The sequence below is a fragment of the Cygnus olor genome, chromosome 3 (genome assembly GCF_009769625.2).
Source record: "Cygnus olor isolate bCygOlo1 chromosome 3, bCygOlo1.pri.v2, whole genome shotgun sequence".
Taxonomy (NCBI): Eukaryota; Metazoa; Chordata; class Aves; order Anseriformes; family Anatidae; genus Cygnus; species Cygnus olor.
The window spans coordinates 86,879,726-86,904,657 of NC_049171.1; the positions used below are offsets into that span (position 1 = coordinate 86,879,726).

General features: G+C 35.7%; 1 protein-coding gene across 4 annotated transcripts in view; it reads right to left on the minus strand.

The window, feature by feature from the left end:
* The window catches only part of STRN (striatin), a 68,780-nt gene that overhangs the window by 23,874 nt on the left and 19,974 nt on the right, over positions 1-24,932 (minus strand). For 2 of the 4 annotated variants that reach the window (XM_040551543.1, XM_040551542.1), the window contains exons 4-10: positions 22,750-22,828; positions 20,599-20,763; positions 9,123-9,258; positions 7,137-7,272; positions 3,603-3,713; positions 1,276-1,362; positions 570-713 (exon numbers count right to left, since the gene is read on the minus strand). In XM_040551543.1, the coding sequence (XP_040407477.1) occupies positions 570-713; positions 1,276-1,362; positions 3,603-3,713; positions 7,137-7,272; positions 9,123-9,258; positions 20,599-20,763; positions 22,750-22,828 (858 nt within the window). The remainder of the gene's footprint in view (positions 1-569; positions 714-1,275; positions 1,363-3,602; positions 3,714-7,136; positions 7,273-9,122; positions 9,259-20,598; positions 20,764-22,749; positions 22,829-24,932) is intronic. The other 2 variants (XM_040551544.1, XM_040551545.1) reach the window with 1 other exon arrangement.

Here is a 24,932-nt window from a genome sequence, read left to right on the forward strand (position 1 = left end):
TGGACCGAGCCACTATGAGAATTTTTTGAATTTTTGGAACATCTTGTGGAAATTAACACATTGGCAAGCTGTAAGTCGTTCAATATTACTGTATAATCACCATATGCTTTCCAAACCTATACCTAGGCATGTGTTTACCTGCAAAGCCTCTTTTATCTTTGAATTAAAAAAAAGAACATGTATGTGCATGTCTATGTATACATATCGCACACACAAATTATGTGCATAAAGAGACACTTATATATCAAATGTATCTTCCACACCTGTCTGCTAGAGCTGAGCATGAACACAAGCAAATCAGTTAAGATCCCCATAGTACAAAGCCACCAAATGCCAAAGAAGTTTTTTCCATCATGTTCGAAGGTATCCACCCAAGGCTTTTCTTAAATTGTCTTGACCTTCCTAGTGAAGACTGGAGGGGAGGAATGGGAATGCCATTTATTGCATTTAGACAGAATTTATAATGCCGAATTAGCATTTATAACGTGCTTACAAAGAGGATATTCTTTAAGAAGAATTAACTATAAACATCTATCTTTATAAAGTGTATGTAATTTTTCAATACTTACCTTCATCTGTCCTGTTTATCTCATGTTCAATGAGCCTTGAGCTACTGGGCCTAGAAGAAGGTGCAACAGATGGCTGTAATGAAGGGAGATCATCAACATCTCTCAAGTTTGCAAGCATATCTTGCAGCTTTGACCTGTTGGGCCCTAACCAGAAAAACAAACAAACAAAATAGTTTACGGATAATTCATAACAGCACTATTTATATCAGATATGGTACAGCAGTACATGCAACAATGGATCCTACCTTGCATTAAAATGTTACCATAGAAAAATAATGAGCACCTATTCTCAGCAGTAACTAATCATCCAGCATGAAATGAATTTCTTGAAAAGAAAGCGACAGAAGCAACTGAGAATTGCAAATGCACAACTTTCCCCACTTTTATTAACTCATACTGTTATTTGCATGGAATGCTCAAGAATGCCTCTGACTGGGTCACAGCAACAGTAATTATTAGAGTAGTTACTTTTCCAAAGCAATTGATAACATTTGTGAATATTTTAACATTTGTGCATCAGGTACTTTGTGCGGCAAATTCTTACGACAAGATGATGATTTTTAACTTATTTGTGCAGGAGTGTAGGATTGTGGAACTATATAATCTAAAAAAATATAGCTACATTAAAATAAAAATGCAACTGGATTCACTGGCCTACTTCCTGAAGCTACATATGGTGAAGACCCATGCCCTTCTTGACACTTACCTGTGCTTTGCTCCATCATTTTCCCACATCCCTGTTTTGACTGTTTTATATAGGATTGAGGCTGAAACATATCTTCGGTAGTTTTTCCTGTTGTAAGTTTAATTAAGAATGGGAAAATGTCTTACCCATAGTCCATTATGGTTTTTCCTAGACCAGTAAATAATACAGCTATTTTTAAGCAGCTTTAACACAGAAGTGTACTGTAATATATGTATGCTGTTACTACTTCACAGGAGTGTTTACTACAGCCTTGCAAAATCTTAAGTTTACTAATGCAGTTGCAAACTCTACTTTGTCCAACCTAGCCATAATGATAGTTAATTAACTAAATTGTGTTCGTCTGTCATAAAAATATTACTTAATTGAGAAAAAATTAAGTAGGATTTTGCAAGATTGTTTTACTACAGTATCTGGTTTATAAACACAACAGTATTTTATTTAGCAGCAGTTCAGCACTTAAACATGATTTATGATGAGACTAAAGTCATAGTTACAAGCTTTGTACAACTTAATGTCAAGATTTTTAGTCCCTTCTTTTTCTCCAGACTTCCTTCCTCACGTTCTTCTTCACTACGTGCAATATAAGACATAGCTGAAAACTGACTGGGATTTTTCTCGATTTTTTCTGGATTCCCATCCAACAATTGTTTGTCCATGGAAAGATGCTTAATTCTGTTCTGCGGTAAACCATTTGCTCTCCCAAGATCAAACCAATCAAATCAATCCAAAAGGTACTGGAAACGTACTAAGCAGTAGTTATCTTTATGAAGGAGCACTGGATGACCAAGTGCTGCCACCTTACATCTGGAATTTTTCTCATAAATGTATAGAACAAGTTCCAGTAATAACTGCATCTATATTAAAAATATTAAGTTTCATTACCAAAAAGAAATAGTACTGAATAGCTGCTCAAGAATATAATTTCAGTAGTTTGACTAAATAACTTCTGCTAAATTAACCCTACAACTATTCACCCTGACGCTGCATAGCAAGTTCGTGTATTTTAAAAATAACAGGCAAGTTAGATATCAATTTCACTGAAGTCATATATTGGTATGCCACCTCTAACTTAACCATAAAGAAATTTAGAATCAGTTTCGTGAAGCATGAACATTTCAGTTGTCTAACTCAACTCCTTGCCAGGCTCGCAAGTTCCAGTAACTGAAATGATTCCAAATATAACAAAAATATCACCTAAGGAATTTAGAGTATGGCAATGATTTACTTTAAAAAAAACTTTGTGTATTTGATTGAGTAACTTCAGCAACATAACTAACTGCTGAGACTCATCACATCAATACAAAAGCTAGTAAAACAAGTCAGCCTCAAACAATAATGCGAGGATCTGACTTTTTGCATCATTAGGCATGTTTCTTTGGATGTGAGAATATCACTGGTATTAATAAGCATCTTCCCACAAAGGGAGAAATATCTCAATTTCCTACCAGATTACATGCAGTATTACTAATTTACGTCATTTACACATGAATTCTCAGTATGGCTAGAAGTTTGAAATAGAGCTGCAAATACAGTGCTTCATTTTAAACACTTCATCTGAGTTCAGAAAGTTTCAAGTTTAACTTATGAAAAATATTGGTTTTATAAAATGGATTTGTGTTTCAGGAAACATAACAAAAAACTACAATACAGGGCTAGAAACTGTATTTCAGATACTGATCACATTTTTTTTTATTTGGGTAAAAATACCCAATGTTTTTAAAGATTATTCCCACAGATAAAGTCAAAAAATAAATCCCATCATTCACAGATGAATGGATCATCAGAGTTACTTCCTATTTCGAGCCCTGCATAACAAATTATGATAGTATGACTTTCATGTTGTGAATGTTAAGTATAAACAGGGGTAGAAATTAACCTGTTTTTTCTCTCTGTCATCTAATATGATACTCAAGAAAGTTTCTGTTGTTACTTAATTTACATATCAGACTTTAAATCTTCCTATGAAACTGGCATGTTTCCAGCTAAAAAAGGGTTCTGAAATTTTCTATATTGAAGTGTAAAGTACTAAACCAAAGCATTTTACAATTTATGCTTCTGCATAACAAAAGTATAATCCCTTCTCCAAGCACAAATTTTCAGTTAGTCCAACACGTGGTTGGAAGAAGTTATATCTAATCCAGCTACTTATCAGGTAACTTGATTGAATATCATTAATTTCAACCCCTGAGAACTGGTGAACAGGAAAGCAGTCAGGAGCAGCAAAGTAAAAGAGTAAGTAATTTTAGGAAAACATTGAAAGAGAGATAGAATTAAGGGTATGAAAGATGTGGGACTTATGATTTTAAGGTGCAATGTTTTCCACTTACTCTTCACCCCCTTTTTCCCCTTGCGCTCCTTTTTGTATTGTTCCTTGAGTTTGGTTATTACTCCCTGGTCGACATTCCAAGCTTCAGGCATGAGACACTGGTCTTCCTTTTCTAAACAAAGTGAAACAAACGAAACATCCTTTTTCAGTAATGTCACCAAGTGACCTCCAACTGAAGGAGGTAACAGCTGCTGTATTTGTCTTATTTTAAACAGACAGAAATAGCACCAAGCTTGTGAAAGCTATGAAACTGCTACTCCCATCCCACTTTTATTTGCTCACGATTTTCTTAACAAGAAACTGACATAAAATTTCAAGTCTAATTGCTACAACCAGATACACAGCTGTTCATAAAATGCAAGCAACATTTACTTTACAATAATTCAGGACATTTTTTTCAGCTTTTTCTTTCCTCTAAGGAAAGAACTACTACACCTAGAAGCAACAGTTATGTTACTGGTCAACATAACATTACCACTCTGATTTTGTGTCACTACATTTCAAATTTTCATTTCATAGCCTTTGTGATATGCTGTCATTTACACAAAGCAGAAGCACAACTATACCTTTTTGGAATATAGTATACACATCACCAAGCTTTGAAGAAAATACTAAAGCACTAAAGCCACGAAATTTCACAAAAAGGGGAAGGCCTGAATTTTTTTGTATTTGAAAAAAACTACTCAAAACATGTCAACGTGCCTAATGACAAAAAAATCCCCACCTATTTTTTGAAACCTCTCTCCCAAATTGCTTTAAATTAATTTAAAAATTATTTTCAGTCCAGTTTTTTTTTTTTTGTACATCAATCAAATATTCTAGACCTTTAAAAATATATACAGTAATAAACTTATCTTTAAAATAATTTGCAGAAAGGGTGTTATTACATCTGCAGGGGAAGCACAACACTACCTATTATAAACCGAAGGAGTTATTTGGACAGACAATACAAAAACATGCCTGGGTTATTTTGGGGACTGACTAATTAGAAAGTAACTATGCAGAAGAACACCTAGTGATCCAAGCCAACACCAAACTGAACAGGAGCCAGCGGCCTGTTCTTGTAGCAAAGACGATCATACTGCGCTTTACCAACTGTAAGGTAGCCAGTAGAATGAGGGAAGTGATTACTCCCCTTATTTGGCACTTGTGAGACTACATCTTGTGCACTGCATCCAGCACACTATTTCTTTTCCTAGTACACCTGGTAAGTATAATACTAAGTACATCGCATTGATATAGTATAGCAAGTCCAGTGGAGCCACTAAGATGTTTAAGAAGACCGGAAGAGATGATGTACAAGGAGGAGCCGAGAAAACTGTTCAGTGTGTTCAGTGATGTCAAAAGAAGCATCTTTAGTGCCGCTTACACCTACCTCATGAGCATAGAAAAGACAGACTCTGTTCAGACTTGCACCACAGAAGGACAAAATATATTTTACCTTGGAGACAGTCAAATTCCGGGAGGCAACAGGAGTTTGAACTATCTCAGCCTTCAAAGCCTCCAGTCATGATCCTATACTTACGATTGACAGATTAATTCAAGACCCAAAGACTTGAGGCAATAGCCTTTTTGCAGCTATCAAGTAGAAAAGTAGTAATAAACTGAAGAGAGACTCTTAAAAAGAGTCTGTGGGCTGCGTCATGTCCTCTTAATACGTACGCCCAATTAAGTACCACTAATGATCAACAATTAGGTGATGAGGAATTCCAAAAGGTACATGAAAGTCATGTTGGAGGAAAAAAAAAATCCTGAGACCAGGTTAAAAGTTTTAAGCATGTTTTTCCTCCCTAGCTAGACAAAATTTTTTGCTCTCCTCCAACAAATAGTTTAAATGGATTTATACTAGCTAGTATGGCTTCCAGAAAACTACAGACTATTTTAGGATGCTTCCTGCATGTCTCACAGGTTCTGTTCAACTTCACATGCAGATCCTGAACTATGTACAAGTGCTTTAAAATTAAAAAATTCGGTGAACGCTTCCGAGGACCTTTAAAGTTAGAAAGGTCCCACACGTTACTATAACTTATCAGTAATGCTTAAAAATCCAAAACAAAGCAAGGAATTTCTCTGCTTCTATCCTTTACACACAGCATCTGTTTTTTATGCTACATTTAACAGTTTCACTTAGGTCAAATTAACCTAACTGATTCATAACAGAAATTCCTTGAAGAAGCTTATTCTTACATACTGTCATTACGAAAGACATAAGTTGTGAGATATAAATAACTAAAAACCACGAACATCTGTAACTCAAAGAAAACCCTTAATACTTCCAGAAAAGGAACTACTACTTTCCACGATAATTTCTTTTTAATGTTAGAGTTCTGCTCATTTGTACTCAGCTGTCATCAATGGAAGTAAAAATAAACTTGAAGTGTGAATTTGAGAACAAAAATGCTCCTGTTAGCATACTAACTTTTCACTGACACAACAAGTAAGTATACTTTTCAAGCATAAATGGATACATGAACACTGAAAAGTGTTAAAGAGAAGAAGCATCAGAATAACCTAATAAAATTATTTTTGATAAAAAGAGCAACATTCCTAAATTTGATTGGTGAACAGAATACTGACTGCCCTATCTAAAAATACTGAGACATCCTCTCAGCAAAGAGGCTACACCAACTGAACAATAATTTGGAGTCTAACTATGAGCTGATAACTTCAGTGAAATACATCATCTAGAGCTGTTGGATCATGTGAGAGCCACTGCTCCTGTGGCTGATTTCTGTCAAGGTTTCAGTTCCATTATAAAGCTCAATTATTTCCCATTCATCTTCCATAGTTCCGTCTATCCCCACTAACGTATAAAACTTTACAGAGAAGCTTAATGAGGAAAAAATTTCCCATCAAAATACTTAATCAGTTCTCTTCTTTCTTCCCTTCCCTGTGCAGTAGGTTTATGTGGAATATTTATGTCAAGGTAAAGTAAATCCTGGCATCTGCAGGACATGACCTTCAAGGACAAAGAGAATAGTTTGTGAAATTTCGCTTTATGACTAGGGGGCTTGAAGATATATATATAATTTAATAGCTTATAAAAGAAAATTTGAGCAACAGAATAGATCATATTGCCCAAATTGCTAATACACAATTAAAGTACAACTAATTCAGACTTTATGACTCACAGTACTTGCTGCATCAAAGCAGGAGAAAGCAAAAGAAGATGAAATACCTTTCATGTTTGGAATTATAAAATACATCTTTATCAGAGTCCTTCATTAGAATTGGCCACTGGAAAAGATACATTGAGATCCCCCTCACAGAATTAAAATTCTATCTGACCCACTATTAAAAAAAAAAAAAAAAAAAGACAAAATGACCAGAAGCATACACTTCCAACAATCCTTACCTAAAAGCACTATAAAGAAAAATAAGAATACTACGTTTTGAGGATCTGTCTGTCAACATAAGATTTACTATAGCAATACTCAAAAGGTGCTCCAATCATGACAGAGATCAAAATCAATCCATCACAATACATTCTTAGAGCATTTTTTTTCTCCTGGTACATTCCATTACATTTCCTTACCCCAGTCTGTTCCATCTCCTGAACTCCTTGATTCCCCATCACCTTCATCTGAGGTAACCAAGAAGTCAAACTCTTTCAAAGCTTCTTCTGTATCTCTGTCTTCACAACTGTCAGACAGCACTCTTTTCCTTACAATCTAAAAGGTGAGGAAGGAAAGCAAAAAGCTGAATTAAATTACATGCACTTTGTATTATACCTAACGTATACCAGTAATGTCTTGTCTTCCATGCAAAATCCTAACAGGAAATTGAAAAAGCAGCAAGAAAGTATATATTAATGGGAATTCTGGAATTACCATAAAACTTTCAATCAAATTTCTGTGTCATAATCATAATTGTTTGTAGACTTTTTTCCAGTAACCACCAATATTCAATCACTTGGTAACGAATCTACACTGACCTAGATGACTACTACTCTTTTTAATACCAGAAAAGTACAAATTCATTTTTAATAGAGGTAAAAAAAAAAAAAAAAAAAAAAAAAAAAAAAAAAAAAAAAAAAAAAAAAAAACCAATGCTGTAGAAAGGACAGCAAAGCCAAACTGGCTCTGCTACTCTGAAAACAGCCTTTTTAACTCCCACCTCTGAAACCACTCTAATTACTGACCAAAATATGAGTCTAGAAAAAAACTGCCAAGCGTTAATTTGCTTAGGTTTGACAAAAGTCATTCTATCCTGATTACTTCCTCAGATATTACTGTTATTTACACACAGTACTTCGAAGTTTAAACTGTATTTCCCTCACCAATTCTAAAACAAATTTGGTAACTGGAAAAAGAAATACATGTTTCAATGAAGGACCTCACACCACAGTATGCTTTTTTATTATTTTTTGAATAAATGTACTTTTCCCTCAATAATCAAAATAGACTAGCTGCCTTAAAGTTAGTTAACTAACAGGTGAACTGATAATTTTGAAATCTGTAGCAAAAGATTTACTCCTCCAGAAAAATTACATTCATCGTGGTATTTTGACATGGAACCTTGCTAACAGTAAGTCTGAGCAGACTTCAGTAGATAGGCCAACATCTCATAGTGCATGAAGATAAATGTTTCCTCTAAATTAAATGAACCAATTTTGAAACCTAAAACAATACTCAACATCAAGCTTCATTACTTCAGCAAGCTTAGTGAACATACTATATTACAGATGATTTTACAGATGAGTCTCGGACATTAGTTCATAGCTCAGCAGTGACAGAAACAAATTTACAGAGATCCTTTACAACCAATGAGGTCGTTTTTTTAAGTGTTCGTTCTTAAAATTGTTCATAAAAATGATCACATCCATCAAAACTCGTATCTGTTTCAATTGTTAGGAAAAACAACTCAATGAATCAATATTAATTCTGAAAAGAAGAGGATTAAATTGGGTATTGATTGTATGTATATAATGCAATCATTTGACCAAATCACATTGCAAAGTATACATTGGGAGGGTTCAGGCATTTGACTGAATTCACAAAGTTTATTAACTATATACAAAATTTTTCCACTTATACTTTTTCTTTCTTCCACCACCTACTTAAAAGAAGAGTATTTCAGTTCTGTATCCCTACAAGGGGAAATTTCTACAAGTCACTTTAAATATTAAATGCATTTATATCAATATTCAAAAACAATGCATGTTTGACTTGCAACATTACAAACAATACCTTCAATGTAAGCTGAAAAATGTAAGAAAGTACATGTAGTACCTTGAAAACTATATCCAACATATATAAAAAAACACTACGCAGTATGGAATAGTTGGAGGACAATTCATCATTTGTCACTCTAAACTGAAAGCAATATAGATAACAAAGCTTAACGAACTCAGAAATGCATATGTAATTCCTCTTATGCACACATGCTTGGACAGACCATCATAAAGATGCATTAATGATTTGCACGTGTACATACACAGTCATATACTTTGCATATAGGCATCTCATTAATCTCACTTTTTCTGTTCTTCGTAACTTTTTCAATTATTTTTTCCACTCACTGTTGCGGTATCAATGATTGTTTTCTCTCTTCCTTCAATATCTTCCTCATCTTCTTCATCACTAAAGTCTGCAGCTGCATTTTCAAGGAACTTGAAGGTCTCTAGCAGAGAGGCAGAGTCAGTCAATTCTGGCTTCCTAAACAACAACAACAACCACCAACACCATGAGTCAAAATAAATCATAATGAAGTCACTGTATGTCAAAATAAATCATAAAGAAGTCTGTTCTGTTTTATGGTGTCTAACAACACTTGAAATTAAAATAAGCCTACAGGTAAAAATGGACTATTACAGGTAAAACTGTGGGTTAAAAAGCTAAATCTTATCCATAAATCCGCCTTATTACAACCAACAATTATTCCTCATCCAGCTGCAATTACCAGGACAGGTGCTTCAGTTTTTTTATTGTTATTTTAAAAGCATTTTCAAGCACTCTCCATTGGATACATGCCCCAAAGCCAATACTGATGTATCTTCACTGAAAGCCGCAGCAACCAGGATATGAGTTATAGCTACAAAGTTGACCTCTCACTTGTACCTCAAGGTACAGACAATTTTGCTGCCGCTGCTATCTGATATTCTCCACATTGTGGGAAACATCAAACTCTAGATCTATCATTCATTAACTTTTTAGACAACCTAAATTTGCCACTATAAAACAATATAATGGAAAAATATTGCTGATGACTAAGTAACAGTCACATAGATGTTAATATTAAACAAACAAGGAAACGGATGAAGATTGGGTAAAATTATGACTGCCAGCATTGGCACAAACTCGGGGAGTGCCTCTCAAACAGGAACTACAAGGGTCGTCATATTAACAACTGAAGAGGAAGAATCCAAGAAGCTGGACTATAACCATTATTAAAGAAAACTCAGATGAATGTAAAGCAATCCCAGAATTAACAACAGGTATCATGTTTTCTACGCAGAAGATGTACTTCTCCATCAATATTTCAAAGATAAAGTATGGAAAAAATTTATTCAGTTTGAATTTAGTGATTGCTTCCAGTAAAACCTTTCAAATTCTTTATACGACTTTAAAACAGTAAAGGAAACAAACGTTATTGTTGTTTTCTTACCTTTAATCAGTAGTCTGTGTTGCATAATTCATCACTACATGCACGCCATCTTGATTTTCAAAACCACTGAAACCACAGAAGTCTCTCCCTCTCATTTCAGAATTGTAGTTCTAAATTATCTTCTACAGTCATCAAGTGCCAGCAAGTGCCTTGCTAAAGCTACTTATTGCTTCTGCTGTGACCCATTTCAAAAGGTTCAATCAATTTACAAGCCTACAATAGTAAGGCCTCGTAAACTCCCTGCAGTGTAACACCTGATTATCTGTCCATCACTCACTTATTCCAGTGTTTCTTCATAACAGTTTGCAAAGGCTTATTACAGGAAACATTCAAGGGCAAAAGCTCTCACGTGTAACACAGCATGATAAACAGAATACTTCCTTCTTTATTCAGTCTCAGCTCAATTATTTCCATGCATAAATGACAACCATTAGCAGAAGTGGCTTCATCAAAGCCTCAGTATGTTGGCATCTTAAGACAGTTTGCCATCCCACCCTTTTTTCATGGACTGAAAATACCTGTAAGGATTTCACTTGACACTAGAAATTCCACATACACAGCAGCATAATATGCCATGACACCACTGTACATTTTCACGGTCACTGGTTTTACAGAATATATTCCTTTCACTTCTCTTATCTATCTTAGATGAGAACAATCTCAAACACGCTTCCAATTTGCCTTGCTTCTTGCACTATTTTGTCCCTCCTGTTTCTATGACAAACTTGAAAGCACTACATAACATTGTTCTTTTTCCTTAATTAACTACTATATTGGCAAATTATAGCACCTCATGTATCTCTAGCAGTAATATACAGTTTCAAAGAAATCTTATGGGGCTGTCATTTTGCTGCTTCCAATGCAGAAATGTAATGTGCTTCACTTGACTAACTTCTTGATTTTTAGGAAATAGTGTATGTCCTTGTTAACTTTTAGTGGACTAAAATGTACAACCAAAACTGCATTCCCATTTTTTTCCTGTGTATTTTGCCATGTAAAAACATTGTGGTCTCATATTAGCAACTGTCAGGCATACCACAGTAAATAGCAATGTATGAAGTACTACCAAATATAGAATAGAAAATTTTTAATCGACAGAACTTGTTATTGCATGCCAAATATCCTTCTACAGACACAAGTATTTGTAGTAATTCATACCTATATTAGTTTCTCTACTCATTTGATCTTACAGTAAAGTTCAAAGTGACCACCGAGAGAAGATTTTATCTCTTCTGCAGTAACTGTTCTGCATGCAACTATCTTATTAATTATTACATCTTTTAGTACGCAAGATATATAATTAAGAGTGTATCTCCATTTATACAGGCCAAAAAAAGCACCTTATGAACTAGAAAACACAAAAGCTAATCATACATTCCAAAACTTCTGCACAGTAGTAAAATGTACAGTCAGCATAGTACCACAGAAGATTATTTGTCCTAGAGAACAACTTCCAAGAGAGACTTCAAAAGAACAAAAAAAAAAAAAAAAAAAAGTGTCAGAATATTTAAGCTATTTAAAGATTCTACCCAGAAAAGAAGCTTCAAGCTCACAGACAGTTTGATTGGCTATATTGTACCCTAACAAATTTTAACAGCCTAGTCAACAGTGACTCACATCTATGGCATTCTTCATCCTTTAGCAATACATAAACATAACAAACACATTACTTCAGATATTACTGTCAACATGAACACTTAAGAATACTGTAAAATACACAGGAGAAAATACCTGGACTTAGTTAATTTGTATTAAATAATTTGATGGCAATTTGAAACTTGCTTGTTTCATTCTTCTCCATCTGTTAAGTTTGTTTCAGTTATGGGGTCATTCACAAAGCAACAGGAAAAAGCAGAAGTGGCAAAAATACATTCTGAGATAGTATAGTACAATGAACGCCTTTAAATTCTATTTTTGAAAAAGAAACACAACTCAACATTTCCAGGGCTCTTGTAGTCTATAACACTTGGACAAAAAAGCATTGAGGGGTGAAAACAATAGTACTGGAGATCCGAGGGCAAGGACTGGCATGCGAACTGTCATGTTATAAGCATGAGCGAGGCAAGAGCGTGGCAAGATTCAGTAGCTGCTACAAATACGGGGAGACTAAAAAAACAAAAAAGTCTCAGAAAGGACAATTTCTCTTTACTGGACTGTCCGTGATCAAAACACATGTAGGGGAAAAGGTCGTTTTTCAAGTGGTACTTTTTCCTTCTTCTCCAGCCACACTGTCTGAAGAAACACTGCTGGGGAAGAACAAGCCAGACAGCTGGAGCAGTGACAAAAGCTGCCAAAGCAGAGAGCATAGGACAACGTAATTTTGGCAGAGCCTTCCTCAACTCTGTGCTCCTCAGAGGTTCTCAATCACTTTTCCACCGCTTGTACCTCAACTGTACTCTGTAACACCACCCTTGCATGGTTTTCTCCTGGACTCCACCCTTGGCTTCCTTTTCTCGAGGGTTTCATCCCAGTTTGTTTACCACTTCCTAACCAAACCTAAAAATAATTTAGCCAACATAATGTTCTCTATCAGACGCTTGTTAGCTCTGCCTGTGCATTACATCCTCCTCTCCTGTAGCCGTATCCAACAAGCCAGGGAAACCTTTGGGCAGACAGCACCTGCTACTTATGTCTGTGCATCGTAAGCACGGCAGGACTGTTTGTCGCAAGCGTAACAAGCACAGTAAGTACTGTCAGGAAGTAACATACAGGTACATTAATGCTGCTGGGTTTTCCATCTTACTACTAACAGATGGACAGCACGCAGATTATTCTTGACACAGGGAACTTCTGATCCCCAAAGATAAGACACTTTTTTTCCTGCTTAAAAAAACAGAATTCTTGTTATAAACGGGTTGGTAACTTAATTACTTACCCCCTTAAAGCAATACCAACCTGAAATCCCGTAAATATTTTTTTCTCTTGGGAGAAGTTGCCAGAGTTTTCTGCAGCTGTGACCACCCTGAAAATCTCATTCTAACTTCTATTTTACAGGCTGTTTAATTATTCAGATTTGTCTTAACTCCTTGGCCCCTTTAAGACTAAAAATAATAACAACAACCTCTTCCCATGAAATCAAAGAAATACAGTGTTTGATATTCCACATGTACTATTTAAAGTATGCTGGGACCTCACTGGGCCTCAGCAGCCCATGCAGCCAACTCTTTCCTTTCTGCCCTACAGTCACAAGGCTCAAGACAAGTATTTTCTGTAAAATCCAGTTGGCCCTGACATTAGCTGCCTAACAATATGTGTAGTGTTGAACTGGCTTTCAACATTTAATATTCAGGATCTTAACAGAAATCCAGGTTTAGATTTTCTTTTACTGAATGAAAAGGAGAAAACATAACCTATAGAAAAAACGAAGCTACGTGGCAACGAAACAGCACATTGATGGATAGCTTTCCTGCTTCTAGCATGACCCAGACATTTCACATTGCAAGTCAGTTTTAACTTAGACTAAAGCCAGATTACAGTCCTGTATTTTCATTGTAACCAGCACCCTCAGTATTTCTGCTGTTACCTTTTCCTTTCCTGATAGCAACTCTGGGACTTTCTGTGGTCATGTCCAGGGAGGCTGCCACAAACTCCTCCCACAAATTGCCCTGCCACAAAGCCATTACCTGCCTTGGTCCCCGGCAAAAAAAGGAGAGGTTTGGTGGTTTTTTTTTTTGCTTGTTTTTTATTCCAGGACATACACAAAATCTCTTAAATAAAAACAGATTTTATTGACAAATTCAGAAGCAGGAAGGAACAATGCAGTATAAAGTTAAATAAACACAGGATCAGCTCAGGCTGGGAAATGCTTCTGGGGGCCTATACAGGAAAAAGCCTGTCATGGCCCAGCATTTGAGGAGCTGTTCTAAAACACCCTTTCTTGAGCCATTTTTGTTGGCTGGGTTTCCTCCCACTGTCAAAACGTGCTAGTGCAAGGTCAGCATTTTTATTAATTTCCCACAGAATTCAGTTATTTCGTGTTCTAATACAATCTTTTCAACACAGCTAATAGAGTCCTTTCAAACTGGACAGAGTAAATAACGGCATGCAAACTGAAATGCTTTCCTTCCTATGACAACTGCCTTTTCCGAACAGTCTTAGAAATCTTCAATACGGTGCAAGATCTTTCATAATACAGCATGGAGAAAAAAAAAAAAAAATCAAACTAATAAAGTGCAGAATATTTATCATCAAAATTTAGACACACGGAACACCGGACAGGCTAGACAGTCTGTCATAACCTGTGAAACTTCTTAGGAATTCACACCACACGATGCAAGAACCAGTGCAATACGTACTACAACTGGTAAGCAACACTTACAAAATGGTTTGGATGCAAATTGGAATTATGAAGGAATGCCACTAATAAAGAAAAGGCTGCTTATCTTGCCAAATCTAGTCAGGTAACTATACTATGTCAAATAAGCAAGCTTTCTAAAATGTAAGGATACAAAAAGTCAATGTTAGAAGAACTGAAGTAACGTTTTAAAGTTACTTCTCCATTCATCTCCCTTCTCTTTGCCTCCCTTTCTCACCCTATACGACTTCCTTGTCTCTTTCTCCCCGTTCCTTCTGTGCCATGACTCTTATGTGACATTTCCAAGAAGCATCTTTCAGACCCTTGTGCCATAGATCTGTGCCAATGAAATGAGAAGAGTCATCATTGGTACTATTTTCTACACACAAATCCCCTATTTATCTAATCACTTCTCCTGCTTTGATCCATCTGTTGAAATTGTCTAGGTCTGGCCTAAACCAGGTATCTCTGAAATGCCCGTTAGGTCACTGCAAGATGGGGGCAAGTATGAATGGGAAAAAGGTGGAAAAAACATCAGTAAAGGGAATAAGGCAAATTGATTTTGGATATATATATATATTTAATTCAGTATTTCAACCTCCTATACTACTTTGAAAATCTTTTTTATGACAGGTGTTACCTCAGGTAGTTAAATGCAAAGATCTTTTCCCAAATAAACCATTTTATAAGCGAGTTAACACACAACATTCATCAGCCAATAAGCAGCAATTTCATTACATGTGTCAGTGTTAATAGGATTTAGAGATGCAAGAGTTATTCTGGTACAGAAAGACATTTACTTGCTGAAGCCTCAGATGGAATGATTTGTTGTACATTAGAAATATAAGATCTTCAAAATGTTTAATCTTAATCTTTGAAAAGGTCTTTGGATCTGCTCTCAAATGTGTTAATATGATACCTTTTTGCTCCAGCAAAGCATAGGCAGCAGAAGCCATATGCAGTTCAATTACAAAAAGAGCAGATCAATTTCAGAGAGAAATAAGCCAGAATCCTTCTCTTAAAAGTTTCCATTGAATATTTAAATATAGCTCTAATCATCTAACTCTTAACAAAAATTGAGATAATTTATCTATATCATTCTTATATATACACACATGCACATGTACATATATACAAGCATATGCTTGGTATACCCTTGTTTCTTTCCAGTTCCATTCCTTCATTATATTTGCTTCCATTCATATCAAGCAGTAGTCAAACACACACCTTCAAGAAGGTAAATTAATCTGACTGTTTAGGTTTCAGTCAATAAGACAAAGCTATTAAAAATGAGGTAATAAGTGAACCAAAGATACTTAAATACTCTCATGTTTTCAAGGCTACATGTGACATTTGCAGGCAGCTTTCATTTATATTTCAGTTTGCTGGAGGGAAAGCACCCGTTTCTCTCACAGCAGGTGTTAAGAATTTCAACCATTATTATGAAGTTATTATTTTAGTAATTATTTTTGAGTCTAATCATGCCAAGTGGTACTTATCTTTTGAAATGCAAGGGAGCTGATTTGAAGAAACTGAAAACAGATGCCCTTTTAAATTCCATGAAATAAGTGGAAACAGGACTATATCTATCTCAGGTTATCATAACAACATTTCATTTATGGAACCAAAATCTTCCAGGGTGCATTCAAAATCCACATGATGTCTTGAGTGCTAAAGTTTTCATGAGGATCTGTATGTTAGCAAATAAATAGGTAATGTAAGAATACAAATATTTGCCCACACATGTAGCAGCTAGTACACACACAGACTGAGGCTGCTTCACTTAACAATAAGAAGAGAAATTGAAAAGGGTTTAAAAGACTTTCAGACAACAGCAATTATTTCATTATTATACCAAAAGAAGAAAAAAAAGAGGTGGGAATAGTTCTCTAATGTAGGCCCAACACTTTAACAGAATTCAAGTTACATATCGTCTACTGTAAATCAAGATTACTGTCCTAAGTATTTTCACTGCAATAACTACTGTAAGCTTAACCATACTGAAGTAAACAGCGCCCATGCTATCCTCCAAACATTCTCAAAAGCCTCTGCCATAAAAAGGCTCAGCTTACTATTGATTTGAGAGCACTGAGTCACTGAGTGTCTGAACTCTGGCTGTTGAAGTAGGTACGCAAGTTCTGGTATAATAGACTTGACTCATGAAAATTCGTAGAAGAAGTGGTGATTTGAGAGGAAGAGGAATATCCTCCCTACCCACCATTGAGTATACACTTCACACATCCCTGGAGCCAAAGGAAAAACACCAGGGCTTACCCTTTCAGCGATCAAAGACATTTAAAAAAAAAAGTAAACTGTGGGTGCATCTAATTGTCAGAATTAGAATTAGATCTACAGCAGTAGATCAGAGATATTCCTGAAGGAGGCTGAGCAACAGCAGCAAACACCATGCATACTTCGGTGGGCTTATGAAAGAAACATGCTATAATCTGACAGTGTAGCAGTGTAGAGAAGCAAGTCTCTTTCATTCTTCAACTGGAATTTCTTTCAGTACAAATCTGTGTCTTGTTCTCTACTACTTTCATTTCACTGAGAAAATATTGGTTGATTACCAATAAATGACAGTCATGACATAAAGGAAAGTTTGTTTCCCTGTTTCTGTTATCTCCTCTCCTTCCCCCAAAGTGGTAACCATATGGCAGCACGAAAACAAACATCATCTTTTACTTTCTATGGAATTTATCAAGCGAACATTCAGTTGCACAGAAAGTTTAGCCAATCTGTTCTTTCTGCAACTTATGCTGCTATATGGAGAAATCTTCAAGAACATTTACATCTAATGTGTCTTCCATTTTCCTGTTCATGTAATTACTACATCCATTTTTTCTTCTGTTCTTCATTGTGCTATTTTCCCTTCTACAGTACATTATCTTCATCACATTCACCCACGCTCTTTCCAAATTCTTACTGGTTTGTCTTTGTTTCTCATCCACAAACTCTTTCTTCATTCCCTGTACTCTGCTTCTCACATTCTTCCTCCCATGTAAACAATTTTTTTAAAAAAAATCAGACTTAAAAATCTGCATTCTTAGCTGAGTTCACAATATCATGCATTTCTTCCAAGACCAAACAAGTCAGCAATGTTCCGTGAGCTGTATTTTCTTGCTTTGACACAGATACTTCTTGTTAGACCAGATTAATTTTCATGCATTACATTTTGTCCAGCACTCTGTTTTTCAAAGACAACTCAAACATCTTCAGGTTGACCGTTATCCTCAGACTTGCTTGCAGGTTTTTGGTATCAATGTCCATTAAAAGTTTTTAACCACAAAATTTGCCAATCTCCATTGACTTCAGTAGTTTACAGTCTTCTGTGTTCTGTGGTGACAGGAAAGCTTTCTCCCCTGAAGTATTTCACTGTATCCATACAGCCACTGCCTATCTTCCATCTGCATTTTACTTTGCAACTGTCCCAATGTCCTGTGATCCTGGCAAACACAGGCATGGCCTTCTACTTTTAGGGACTGCATTAAGGTTTTGCATTTGTTCTTTCTTTTTCCTTGGTCTTCTGAACTCTCACTGTAACTCTTTCCTCTTCTACCAGCACAAAATAGCACTTGTTCACCGCACTCCTTCCAACTTTACAGGCTCACTGTGACCCCAAATCCTCTTCTCACTTTTCCTGTGCACCAGGAATAACAAGAAGCTTCTAAAAGAACTGTCAATCTTTTCTCCATCCTGTTACATAGCCTAGCAGTGAAGTTGCTTCAGAGCACTCCTACCTCAACGGTGAGCCAGAATGAAGATGAGCCACCTAATTTTTTCCCAGGTGTGGTAAACGGATAAAAAGATGTTGAACCAAGTTTTTGAACGCTCATTAAGAATTCCAGTTGGGATCAGGTACAAGAACTGCATGCCTTATAGATCTCAGTGACCTATTCAATACCAATACTCTTCAGAAATAAACTGGTTTGTATATTTTTAAGGAATGCTGATAATAGAAGAGGCTGGTAATAGGTAAGTATGAGCTGAGAGCAACACCTCATCTCCTTTCAGATTTCCAATCTGCCATAAAGCTGCATTTTGAAGTTTCTGAGGCAAGTGACAATGCAGCTGGGAAGAGGTTAACAGCGTCACACACCACAGGAAGAGTGAAGTATAACATATTACAGTATCTAATAGCACAAGATGAGATAGCAGTTAAGTAACAGACAGTCTCTGTCAAGAAGAAAGTCATGGAACACCTCCTGCATGGAAAATTAAAAGAGATGTTCAGAAAGCACACTTGAAATACCCAGAAGAATTGCAGCATTGAGAGCTAGCCTTATACTGAGATTCACCATGGGATTTTGGTAAAATCTCGACTTTTCCCTTTCAGTAAGAAAGATGTCAGCTGAAACCCGCAAATTCAAAATAACCCATGAAGACTGACAGGACTACATTGGACAAGTTCACTTGAAGAGTCTTCCACTGGAAAACCCTGGAGTCGAGTCTCACATCATATATCAAAATGCTCCCCTAATCCTTCTAATACAGTTTTCCACCTTATGCTTTACAAGTGAGATGAAAGCGGTTTCTTAGTGTGTGTACACCTAAACAGCCTTCAAGTTGAAAATCTTGCAGAGCTACAATGGAAGGAAAACATGTTTTTCCCGCATCAGTGAGTATCGTCAGCTATAGGGTAGACTACAAGTGTTAAAACTGATGGACCTAAAATAAACCTATCCAGAAAGGAAATATATAGGAAAGAAACACAAATGTATTATTAATTGCTATATTAAAACCACTGTCCAACCATTTCATCTATCAAATAATTACCTTATAAATATCCATCTGTTTCAAAGAGAAAACAGATTTCAATAAACTTTCAAGTATAAGAAGGGGAGCTCCATTTACCCATTACCCTGAAAAGAAACAACTCCTTCACCAGAAACCAAACCAAAATTGTTGTTGTCATCTATCAAGCACTCCCTGTTCTTCAAAAACAAAAGCTGTCGCACATAAATGACATGGCTTGTCAACTGTGTAGCAGCACAATGCATTTCAGTAGCTTGTGGGTTTTCTCACACATTCAGATTTTTCACCTCACAGCATAAAATTTAATTATGTAACAATGAACTTCTGCCCTTACATAACTTATTGGCCTGAAGTTGCTAGAGCTATCTGCTGGGCACAACGAAATTTTTCAAATGCTTTTTAAAAGACAGAATGTGTCATATTGACAGTATTAGACCTTAAAATAAGAAGGTCTTGAATTTTGCCACATTAGCATAGAAAAGGAAAAAAGAAGCAGAATCTTCAAGAAAGCTGCGCTTGTTGATGACAGCACAAACCACCGGAATAGTAACCTCATGTATTGTTCAGACAAACAATTCTGCATCATTTTTCTTAAGTTTTGTAGCTACAGTACTTTAAACAAGAACAGATTGCTTTCCTAATGCCTCTACAGTTAAGTTTTGGTTTTCTTTAACTTTTCAAAAACAAAACCAAAAAACTCTTTGCACAGAAAACGCAAGAAAATGGAATAAAGACTTTTATGTTTTCAGCATTACTTAAAAACAAAAGCAAGGACAACAAGTTTTTACACTCCTTTACTGACTTCTCATAGTGTTAAGAAATATTAAAAAAGATAAAAAGATAAATGAGTATCTTACACTTCAGTCACATTTGCACATGAATATCCACTCAGGGAAAACCATGAATTTATAGAAATCCGAATGCAATATGAGAATCTGCTTTTCAGACCTAACCAAAAAAATCCTGTATCTCATACTGATTATCATGTCAAAGTCAGCGTACACCAGAAAAAAACAAAGCCTGTAATATATATATGTAATATATAAGTTTCCAACAATCCAAATAAGCTGTTAACTTGAAACAATATTGACCTCTAATCACATATCAAATGTCTTGATTTGCCTTTGTGCTGCCATGCAACTGGTAAAAAAAAAAAAACATGCTGCTTTTAAAGCTGCATATCTTAAAAGTCGCTTCCATACTTACTGCTTTATGTAATAAAAATTGTTAAAATTATGCTAATCTCCAATTAGAAAAAAGTCTCGAAATCTCAGTAAACAAAAATCTGTTCTACACCATTAATCACATTTATGCAGAAAGAGAACATTTTCATGATACTCACCCAATCATTGTGTTTTCTTTAATCTGGCCCTCTGTACCATTTACCATTGGTTCTTGATTTCTGTTTTCCTTCTCTGAAGCATCACTTGAAAGTCCCAATAAAGCTCGTACTTGTTTTGACTTCACATCCAATATCGTGTCGGTGTAGCCCACTTCTTGCAGATACCTGTAGGACAGAACTCATGCTAATTTTTCCACGCACATCTTACTTACTCAAAACAGTAAATGAAAACTTCTCCCTAAACTCATCTTCAACCCCACAGCTTAGCAAAGTATGGTGCTGTGCTAACGGAACATGCTTATAAATCATCCTGTACCAGCTGCAGAGGGATCGCCTCTTGCAGTACCAGCCTCTACAGTCACTGAGGCGGGGGGGGAAGGGGGAAATAATCAAAGAGCCTAGCAGTCAGAGGTTATACAATACGTTATTCATTCATTTACTAAAATGGATGGAAAAGCACTTTCAATTATAATATTTACAACTGGCTTATAAAAATCACCACAGTTGCATGTACAATATAGCCATTTTATTCTTCAACACATGGAAAACACACATGCAGCCTTACAAGATGTGTCAGGTATGTTCCTTCCCCAGGCATTACTAGAAGCCTAGAAAAAAGAGGGAATAAAACCGAATTCTGTAGCTATAGCTACTACTAAAACCTGTTATTTATAACGTACTATGTTTGATAAAATCTTTGCCTTGCTATTTCCTCATTCTTCGGAATCTGCAAAATATTAATTTGTCTCGCATATTTGGGTTAGTTTTGGTTGTATGAAAACCTTAAGGTCTAAAGTTGGCTCTTTCATCAATATGCAGTTGTACCTTTGCATACAGTAATGCATCTGGAAGACCAAATAATCAGTCTCTGTCCCTTCCTCTAGAAAATGAAGTTACTAATACTATCTTCTCAGAAACACCGAACGGATTAAATGATCAATATTCTGGATAACTCTGAAGAGTAGAAATACTAGTCCACGATAAAAGCTGTCACAAATCAAGGATATGCACTCTTCTAGCAAGAACATCCTCATCCAATTATTTAACAATATTCTTTACATAAACACATTTGCAGCAAAATACTGACTGATGACTATATCAAAATCAAATGAGTCACCTATGCAAAACAGAGTCTGTCAGTAATACAAACTCTTTATTCAGCAGCGTGTAACTTACTCATGAATTACACTGGGAGGGAATGACTTGCCTTCAAATCACTGATCCAAGTCAAGACTACTTTATTTACATTTATTCAACTTACATGCAAATATATGGGTTCTTGAAAAAGAAAAGGAAATAAAAGCCATCCAACTGACAAACTGTACAATTTAATTTTGTATAACTCCTTGGAAACAGGTCCTTTCCAATAAAGCCCAGACTGTCCTTACTGTCTCCCTCCCCTCTCATTTAATCTTCTGTAACACAAAAACAGAATTAGATATCAAAATTTTGCTAGCTGATTAGAAGGCCACAGAATCTAGCTATCATCATAGTGAATGAGTGAATGAGGCTAATGCATGAAAAAACAGACATAAGGAGACCTTGATGACAGGTCTTGAAGAGATCTTTTCAACTTAAACCAAGGGCTGTAACTAAGGCAAAAAAAAAACACACAAGAAAAAAAACAACCAGAAATATGACCAAGTACCATGGAACTGCATAACTCATTATGAGCAAAATTCAAAAATTGATTTATATTAGACATTTGCTTCATTAAGATGAACTGAGAATTAGAAAGCTCCTAGTCTAACCTTCTTAGTGTTTTTTTTTGCATGTAGAGTAGACCAAAACAAAAGTTATCCCTCTCCAACCCAAGTTATTTTTACTTTACGTAGCTGTAAAAAGAATTGTTTTATTTTTTAATTTCAAAAAGAATTGTAAAGTGTCATGACCCACTGTTCTTCCAAACAGATTGTTTTATTATACTCAGTAAAAGCAAATGGGATTGTCTGATGACAAGGCTTCTCACCTGAAGTTCTGAAATACTAATTTTTTTCAAAAGCCTAGGAAAAGTAGGGCAGAAGCTGAATCAACTTCATCACACTAACTTTTCTTCAAAGAAACAGAAAAATCAAATACCACCATCACCACATTTCCTTACCAGATACTTTCCCTTGCATTCATTATTCAAGTTCTTCTCTCTATACTTACTGTCTTAGCAGCTGTCGTCCTTGTTTCCATATTAGCTGACTGTTTTGTTGTGGCTGAATCTCTGTTTCATTCCCTTCATCTGGAAAAGATTATTTAATTATAAGCAATTTTTCCTTTGTCCTACTTTTAAAAAAAACATCCACTTGTGAAGACAAACGTGATTTGTCTTAAGATTATTAGGAATGGTTGAATAACAAAATAAGAACTCCAAGTTTCAAAAAATCAATCGAGAAAAAAAATGCATATAGCATGTGATTCTCGTACTACCTACACGTAACAAAGATTGTCAAGTACATCTTACTGCAGGAGACCAAGTTCCACTAGTCATTAGTGCCTTTCCTTCTGTTTCACATCCAAGAGTCCCTTCTTCATTAAGGGGACAGTCATATAAACAATTTGGAGTGCCATATTTGCATTAGCCTTATAGTATATATATATGTGTGTGTGCACACTCGTAATTATGTTTAAATACACACACTTTTAACTGCAAACAATGTCAAGTACAACTGTACAAGTACTTGAACAGTATCAAGTACAATTATACCTATTTACAATTTTTGGTCAACCAGTTTCCTTATTATTGGACCCATCAGACCTACTCGCATCAACTTTACATTCATCTGTGTTTGTATTAGCTTTGGGGAAGGAAAAAAATACAGCAGTATTTGTTTACTTTTTAACTTGAAAAGCTGATGAAAAAATTTCCACCACATTTTCCATAACCACAAATCTGGATCCAAACAGTATTACTCTGGGAAAATCCACAAAAAAATTACGTGGCTGTTCTGGTGAGAAACCTACCTGAATGCTGGCAACCAGCAGCTACACATTTATTGCATACATAGCTTCATACTACACCATGGTATTTTTTCCCCTCCCCTAGGAGACAAATAAGCATATGCTTCCCAAGATAAAAGATCTTGGTTTATTATCTACAAAAGATAATAAATAAAACTCTATAAAACTAGAAGCCCTTGTGATCCAAACACTGAAGGATGAACAATCTTCTTGCATAAACAAAAATTAAGAGCCAGAAAAACCTGTGGTATAATCCTATGAATGAGTATGTGATACAAGAAGGTTACTGTCCTTACTGAGAAGTCATTCTCCTTTAAATAACTGAATTCAAAACTAAACAAAACAAACAAGAAAACAAAAACCACAACCTCTACTGAAGAAGCTATCAAAGACTACTCAGAATTCACATGCAAGGGGAGCCGTAAGAATTTTATCTATATTAAATTCACAAACCCATTTGATGGCAACCATGGGAAATAATCAATTGCACATAGATCTTCTAAGAAGAACTGAGCACAGCTGGACCCAATACACAAGCTCACTCTATACAACAGTTAACACACAACTGAGATAAATTTGCCTGAAAATAAATTTTGAAAGTGGAAACCTTCCTTCTGAAGGCACTGTTAAATACATCCACAGTCAAGTTCTCTTTTTCTTAAGTCTCAGAAATGATGACTGCTAGCAGTAACAGCAGTTTATAGACGATAACGAAGGGACTTGTATTACAAGAAAGTAACAGCAGATCTCATGAGAAGTAAAAAAGATATTGAAAAAAATCAGATCCAACTCTTTCTTCTAAACTGTCTTACTGGGTTCCCAAGAGATCAGAGAGTAAACAACCAACAGGGATGCATTTGGAAGAACTTCTAGAAACACTTGTGTATTTTTTCCCTCACTGGCAAGATGGGGGAAGAAGAAAAAAAAGAACTATCTATCCAAGACAACTCCAACAGTTGTTAGAGCAACATGCTATAGCTCCATCCTGAGAAAATACAAAAACGAGAACTGTATAAGCTATCAGATATCTAGGACATTGGTGTGATCGGGACAAAATTTTCTAGTGGGCCAGATACAGACTGGAGTCTTCCACTTGAGTAACACCAAATTAAACAATTTCTTCAGTTAAGGAAATAACCTGGATAATAATATGAAATAGAACTCAAAAACTTCGTTGTATTTTGGACAGGAAAAGCCTGGTGTAAAATTTCATCATCAGCCGGTGCAGGGTTTTTTGGTTGTTACTGTTTTTTGTTGGTGGTGTGTTTTTTTTCCCCAAAAAAATGATCTTCTGAATCCCATGAGTTAAGAGTTAAACATGACAGTAAAACGTGCCAACCCTTAGACAAACCAAATGACAGAGCTGAAGTCTGCAGACTATATAT